This window comes from Lipophrys pholis, assembly GCF_963383615.2.
Source record: "Lipophrys pholis genome assembly, chromosome: 21".
Taxonomy (NCBI): domain Eukaryota; kingdom Metazoa; phylum Chordata; class Actinopteri; order Blenniiformes; family Blenniidae; genus Lipophrys; species Lipophrys pholis.
Genome location: NC_137649.1, coordinates 24390022 through 24397007, shown reverse-complemented (window position 1 = coordinate 24397007; position 6986 = coordinate 24390022). Strand labels below are relative to the sequence as shown.

Here is a 6986-nt window from a genome sequence, read left to right as displayed (position 1 = left end):
CCGGTGTGGGGGTGTCGACCCCCCCCAGGGACCCCGGGGCACCGTGACCTTGGCAGGCATCGGTTCCGTACAACGTCTGGCCTGATGGAGGCCGCGCACCGGAGCAGGGAGCCCCCCCATAAAAGGAGGAGGAGTGCCGAGGAGAAGGAGGCACAGCAAGGGGGCGGGGCTTCAGCAAAAACCCCTGGACCCGGGTCAATGCAGGGTGGGCCTCAGGAGCGCCGCGATACAGGAGCGTGGACGGGGCGTGGCCCCCAGCAAGGCCACACTACCCAGCCCAGCAACCAGGGACAAGTGGGTGGAGCCAACTGGCCCCACATCAACCAGGGACAAGTGGGTGGAGCCAACACGCCACCCAGCAAACAGCCTAGCAACCAGGGTCAAGTGGGCGGAACTGATGGGTCGTCCACCAACAATGGAATGATGGGTGGAGGTAACAGGTCGCCGCCCCCACCCAGATCCTCGCTGTTAATCAAAGGTGAGTCACATCACTAGTTACTTTTTGATGAAATGCTAATGCTAACCCTCTGAGGCTCCTGAGGTTCTGATTGGTTGTTGGTCTTTCCTCCTCAGCTCTTCAGAGACACTGGGAGTCCTGCAGCACAGACCCTCCTTCCCCAGGTGGCAGTGCAGACCCTCTTCCTCCTCTTCCTCCTCATCCTCCTCCCCCACCTCCTCCTCTTCCTCCAGGGGACTGTCCAGACTCTCCTCCTCCTCTGGGGAGCAGTCCAGCCCTCCCTCCAGCAGGGGGCAGCATTGTCCTGGACTTCTCGGTGATGTCCTACAATCTTCTCTCCCAGGAGCTGCTGCAGGACAACGTGTACTTGTACCGACACTGCAGCCCCGCCGTTCTGCCCTGGAGCTACCGGCTGCCCAACCTGCTGGCTGAGATCCGGCTGCACCGCGCCGACGTGAGGGGGCGGGGCGGGTAGGGGGCGGGGCTTAGCCCACAGATCGCTCTCCTATTGGCTGAACCTGGTTTGGTTTTGTTTTGTAGATTTTGTGTCTTCAGGAAGTCCAGCATGACCACTATGAGGACCAGATCAGACCAGCCCTGCAGGACCTGGGTAGTGTGTGTGTGTGTGTGTGTGTGTGTGTGTGTGTGTGTGTGTGTGTGTGTGTGTGTGTGTGTGTGTGTGTGTGTGTGTGTGTGTGCTCAGTCTAACACGGTGTGTGTGTGTGTGTGTGTGTGTGTGTGTGTGTGTGTGTGCTCAGTCTAACACGGTGTGTGTGTGTGTGTGTGTGTGTGTGTGTGTGTGTGTGTGTGTGTGTGTGTGTGTGTGTGTGTGTGTGTGTGTGTGTGCAGGTTACCAGTGTGAGTACAAGAAGCGAACCGGCAGTAAGCCGGACGGCTGTGCGGTGGTCTTTAACTCCGCCCTCTTCTCGCTGGTCTCGTCCAATCCGGTGGAGTTCTTCCGAGCGGGTGACTTTCTGCTGGACCGGGACAACGTGGGCCAGGTGGTGCTGCTGCGGCCGCGCGCCGCCGACCCACACTCCGCCCCCCCCGTGGTCTGCGTGGCCAACACCCACCTGCTGTACAATCCGCGGCGCGGCGACGTCAAGCTGGCGCAGCTTGCCGTCCTATTGGCCGAGCTGGGGCGGCTGGCCCGCCTCCCGGACGGATCCACCAATCCGGTGCTGCTGTGCGGGGACCTGAACTCCACCCCCTTCAGCCCCCTGTACCGGTTCCTGACCCGGGGCCGGCTGGACTACCTGGGGCTGCAGATCGGCATGGTGAGGTCCTGCTGCTGGGTCTGGACCTGCAGGTTCTGCAGAACTAGGACCTGATGTGTGTGTGTGTGTGTGTGTGTGTGTGTGTGTGTGTGTGTGTGTGTGTGTGTGTGTGTGTGTGTGTGTGTGTGTGTGTGTGTGTGTGTGTGTGTGTGTGTGTGTGTGTGTGTGTGTGTGTGTGTGGTCCAGGTCTCGGGACAGGAGGACCCCTCCAGAGGACAGCGTCTGCTCTCCTGCCCCATCTGGTCTCACAGTCTGGGCATCAACCAGCGCTGCCAGTACCGTGAGGCCGCCGGCGCCGCAGGTAACCTGCAGGCTAACACGCTAATACATGCTAAAGCCTTGCACATGCTCAGTAGAGCCAATCAGAACAAAGTTTCCTCTGTGGTGTCATGTTCTCCTGGACTTGGTTCTTTTATTTTGACAGTCACCGTAATAACAAGTCAACTTGGTACTTTTATTTTGACAGTCACCGTAATAACAAGTCAACTTGGTACTTTTATTTTGACAGTCATCGTAATAACAATCCAACTTGGTATTTTATTTTGACAGTCACTGTAACAACAATTCAACTTGGCACTTTTATTTTGACAGTCATCATAATAACAATTAAACTTGGTATTTTATTTTGACAGTCACGGTAATAACAATCCAATTGTGTTTTGACCTGAATGGTTGTCATGGAAACCGTGTCTGTGTGTCTCAGCCGTAGATGGAGCGATCTCTGAACTCTCAGTGGACGATGGAGCATCTTCCTCCAGGTAACCTGAGAGCTGCACACACACACACACACACACACACACACCTTAACGCTGTGTGTGTGTGTGTGTGTGTGTGTGTGTGTGTGTGTGTGTGTGTGTGTGTGTGTGTGTGTGTGTACAGAGCGACTCTGGAACACACTCTGACTCTGCGCTCGACTTACCATCACCTCCTGAACCCTGATGGGAGGTCGGAGGTCACCACGTGTCACTCTCGCACCGCCATGACGGTGGATTACATCTTCTACAGTCCAGGTACACACACACACACACACACACACACACACACACACCCACCCACACACACACACACACACACACACACACACACACACACACACAGTAACTCTTTCCTTCCTCTCCCGCAGACGTGCCTTCACTTCCTGGTGGGCGGGGCTTCCAGCTGCTGGGCAGGCTGTCATTGGTCGGCCGTCCGGAGCTGCAGGAAGTCCACGGTCTGCCCAATCAGCATCACTCGTCAGACCACCTCCCCCTGCTGGCCCGCTTCCGCCTTCGCTTCTGAGGTCTGACCTCTGACCCCTCTGTGACCCCTGACCCCTACATGAACTCTGACTCCTCATCTGTACACAACAAACAGGAAGTGACCCAGAATCTGTACTCAACAAACAGGAAGTGACCCCGAATCTGTACACAACAAACAGGAAGTGACCCAGAATCTGTACTCAACAAACAGGAAGTGACCCAGAATCTGTACTCAACAAACAGGAAGTTGAATGTTTTACGGTTTTTAAATAAATTTCTACTTTTCCATCTGGTGTCTTTGTTTCTGTAAATGAGTTTAAAGACTTTTGTGAGTTGTTGAAATACTTTATGACTTTTTTTTTTTTTTTTTAAACTTTACTCTGAAATTCAAAAAATAATTCCCCAGAAAATCTTCACTGAGTTAATGATTCTATTTGACGGAACTTTCTGCTCTTTGCTTCTCCTAGATATTTACCTTTATGTATTTTTATCTTTGTGTTTTTATCTCAATGTTTTGAGGCAGCTGTGAAACACTCATTATTTTGAAATTCATTCAACGAGTTTGATTTAATCTTTCTGAACATGTGGAAACTCTTCATCATCATCATCATCGTCACTGGATTCATTTATTTCCACTAAAAACAAAACACCTGTAGTAACCTGATGTGGCCACCAGGGGGCCTCAGCGCACTGAGTCATTGCAACTCATTCATTTTAAGGATTTAACTTTAAAGGTAATGTCACATTTTACACTTTTACATTTCAAACTTTATTTACATTTAGAGGTAATTAATTTGTTTGTTTGTTCACATGTGAAACTTCTTTATTCACACTTTACATTTCTTCAAACATTTACATTTTATTCACATGTGAAAATTGATTTATACATGAAACACATTTTTAAAAAATTCACATTTGAAGATTTCCTTCATTTAATTATGTTTTGAATTGGAAAACTATTTTAATTTAGCGTTTTACATTTCAGATGCGTCTCGAACGACTTTACTTTTCGGTCGTCAAGATTTTAGTTTCACGAGTTTCAGTTTTCCAACGTCGCATTAAAGTCAAAAGTCTTTTATTTTCACAACTTTCACATCACACCCCAACCTAACCCAACACTAACCCTAACCCAACTCTAACCCTAACCCAACACTAACTCTAACCCAACACTAACCCTAACTGTAACCCAACTCTAACCCTAACCCAACACTAACCCTAACCCAACTCAAACCCTAACCCAACACTAACCCTAACCCAACTCTAACCCTAACCCAACACTAACCCTAACCCAACACTAACCCTAACTCTAACCCTAAACATAACCCAACTCTAACCCAACACTAACCCTAACCCAACCCTAACCCAACTCTAACCCTAACCCAACACTAACCCCAACCCTAACCCTAACCCAACACTAACGCCAACTCTAAACCTAACCCTAACTCTACCCTAACACTAACCTAACCTTAACCCTACCCTAACCTTAACCCATCTTACATTTTCAAGATTTTCACTTTTACACGTTGATTTTCCCCGACGTCATGCGCTGGTTTTATTTATATTTTCACCATTTTAACCTTTTCAACGTCACATTAATCTTTTACTTATGACTTTACTTTTATACTTTTCCAACATTATACTGTAGTTTTTTAAACTTACTCACAATTTTACATTTTCCAGTGTCGTACTGAAAACAACATTTTATATTTTTGCGATTTTCAATTTTCTGATGTTATATTTTAGCCACAATTTCACCAGTTTTTCTATTCGTCTTTCGCTCCAGTTTGGCCCATATTTCACTTTTCAGACGTCTTGCCTCTTTTTTCTTTACAGATTTTATAGAATTCAACTCATTTTTCCAGAGTTTTGAAACGTGTTTCTAGTCGGTTAGAAACGAGACGTAGAACGAGGCATAAAAACGTAGATCTTTATTCAAACAAGACATGCTGCTACAGTCGACAGAGCGTGAAGGGGGGTGGGGGTGGGGGTGGAGGTGGGCGGTGGGGGGTGGGGTTGGGGGTAGGGGGGGTGGGGGTGTTCTTAACTCGTGTTCATAACAAAAAAATACAAAAAACTGATGAGGCACTAGCATTGTCCAAAATTCTGTTGCGTTTTGGGCGTCTGTTTCCACGGCAACGGTGAAAACGCAACTTGTTGAAAACACTCATTTGCCTTGGAAACGGAATATGCAACTTTTTGAAAAGGCTCAGATTCCATCGACGAGGAAATTCAACTTTTTTGAACCCCTGCTCCTGCTCCAAGTCCTGGTCCAAGTCCAGGTCCTGGTCCACGTCACCACGTCGGTAGTGAAACAACCAACAGTGCCAAGTCGTGGACCAATCTGAAAAGGCTTCTGCTGTTTCCGTGGAAACGAACATGTTTTTCAGAAGGTGAAACTTTTCCGTAACAAAACGAAGATTTTTCAGCTGAATCGTTTCAGAACGAGTGAAAAAAACTAAATGGAAAATCAAATAGACTTTAAACAAAAAGAAAAAACTCAAAGATCTGAATAGTTTTGATAATTATCGAAACATAAATTACGTCAAAAACATCAAGAAAATCTAAAGAAAACTTCAAATGATCAGTAAAATAAGAATATTATACATTTTTGGAAAAAAGTCCAAATTTAAATATATTTTTAGAATAAATTATAGTATTTATTTTCAAAGATAAATAAAAAGTAAAAGTACAATTGTTCCCATCAAAGTAATTTAGTTAAAAAGAGTTCTGCCAAATTTTCTTTGTTTAACAATTAAATCGAAATGTTGAGACACTTCAAGAAGAAAAAAATGTAAATTAACATTTTAATGAAACTGAAAATCGAATCTTGAATTCTGGGAGTAAAAACTATTTAGTTTTAACATTGAAGTGAAAGAAGGTTTTGGTTGAAATCAAGCAACTTTTGAAAGAAACTGAAATTGAAAACACAAAGTTCAATAAAAAAGAAAAGAAACTTCAACTTAAAAATGAAATTAGAACAAAAACAAAATAAAAAAATTTAATTGGGGTTGAATATTTCTGAGAGAGAAAATTAAAAAATTTTACAAAAGTAAAACAACAATTTTCAAAGAATTAAAATCAGGATTCAGAAAATAAAATACAAATTAACAAAGAGAGTTTGAAGCCAGAAGCTCATTCAAAGAATAAAACTTTATGAGTTTCAAGACAAAAAGTTGCTAAATAAAATGAAAAACTGGAGGAAATGTTGAAACCAAAAAAATTGTAAAACAAATACAATAATACAAAATAATAATTTGAGAATAAAGTAAAAAAAAAGTTCTACAAAGTTATAATTTCAAGAATGCGGAAATTTCTTTATGAAAAAAATATAAAAAATCCAAATTCTTTCTTACATTTTTTCTTCTGACTTTATTCTGAAAATACATGATTGATTGGCTCATTTTAGTTTTTCCATCTTCAGTTAAAGTTCGTTAACAATCATTAAATAAAATCAGCACGTCAACGTCCATTAAAAAAACAATGCTAAAAGCTCTTAGTGTCTTTTTTTAAAGAGTGTTTTCTTTTGAAAATCAAATCCAAAAAAACCACAAAGTCCAAAGAAAAACTTCAAACGTAGAGATCTGCCACGCTAAATACCTCAAAACCACACCTTTGATGTTTTGATCAAACATTTTCACGTCCAAAAAGACGAGAAAACAAAGCGACATGTTGCTCATCTTCATCGTCCGACAATCCACCGAGCTAGCCTCGAGCTAGCCAGCAAGAAACCTTCGAAAAGATCAAAGAAACTTTCGGAAAGATCAAAGAAACTTGGAGGAAATACTGTGATTCGGAACCGGGCTCGGGCTCGGGCTCGGGCTCATGCGAGACTAATGCTAACACTAAGCTAATGCTACAGGCCTGGTGGAAGACTTGGATTCGTGATCTTTTTGCTTTTGTGTGGTGTGTGTGTGTGTGTGTGTGTGTGTGTGTGTGTGTGTGTGTGTGTGTGTGTGTGTGTGTGTGTGTGTGTGTGTGTGTGTGTGTGTGTGTGTGTGTGTGTGTGTGTGTGTG

General features: G+C 44.4%; 1 protein-coding gene across 1 annotated transcript in view; it reads left to right on the top strand.

The window, feature by feature from the left end:
- Positions 1-3265, top strand: part of angel2 (angel homolog 2) — a 3811-nt gene extending 546 nt beyond the window's left edge. Inside the window, exons 2-9 of the mRNA XM_080490240.1 lie at positions 1-478; positions 574-911; positions 998-1067; positions 1307-1734; positions 1921-2035; positions 2438-2492; positions 2614-2744; positions 2858-3265. The exon at positions 1-478 is cut by the window's left edge and continues 67 nt beyond it. Coding sequence (XP_080346366.1) covers positions 1-478; positions 574-911; positions 998-1067; positions 1307-1734; positions 1921-2035; positions 2438-2492; positions 2614-2744; positions 2858-3012 — 1770 coding nt within the window. The 3' untranslated portion in view covers positions 3013-3265. The remainder of the gene's footprint in view (positions 479-573; positions 912-997; positions 1068-1306; positions 1735-1920; positions 2036-2437; positions 2493-2613; positions 2745-2857) is intronic.
- Positions 3266-6986: the final 3721 nt, after the last annotated feature.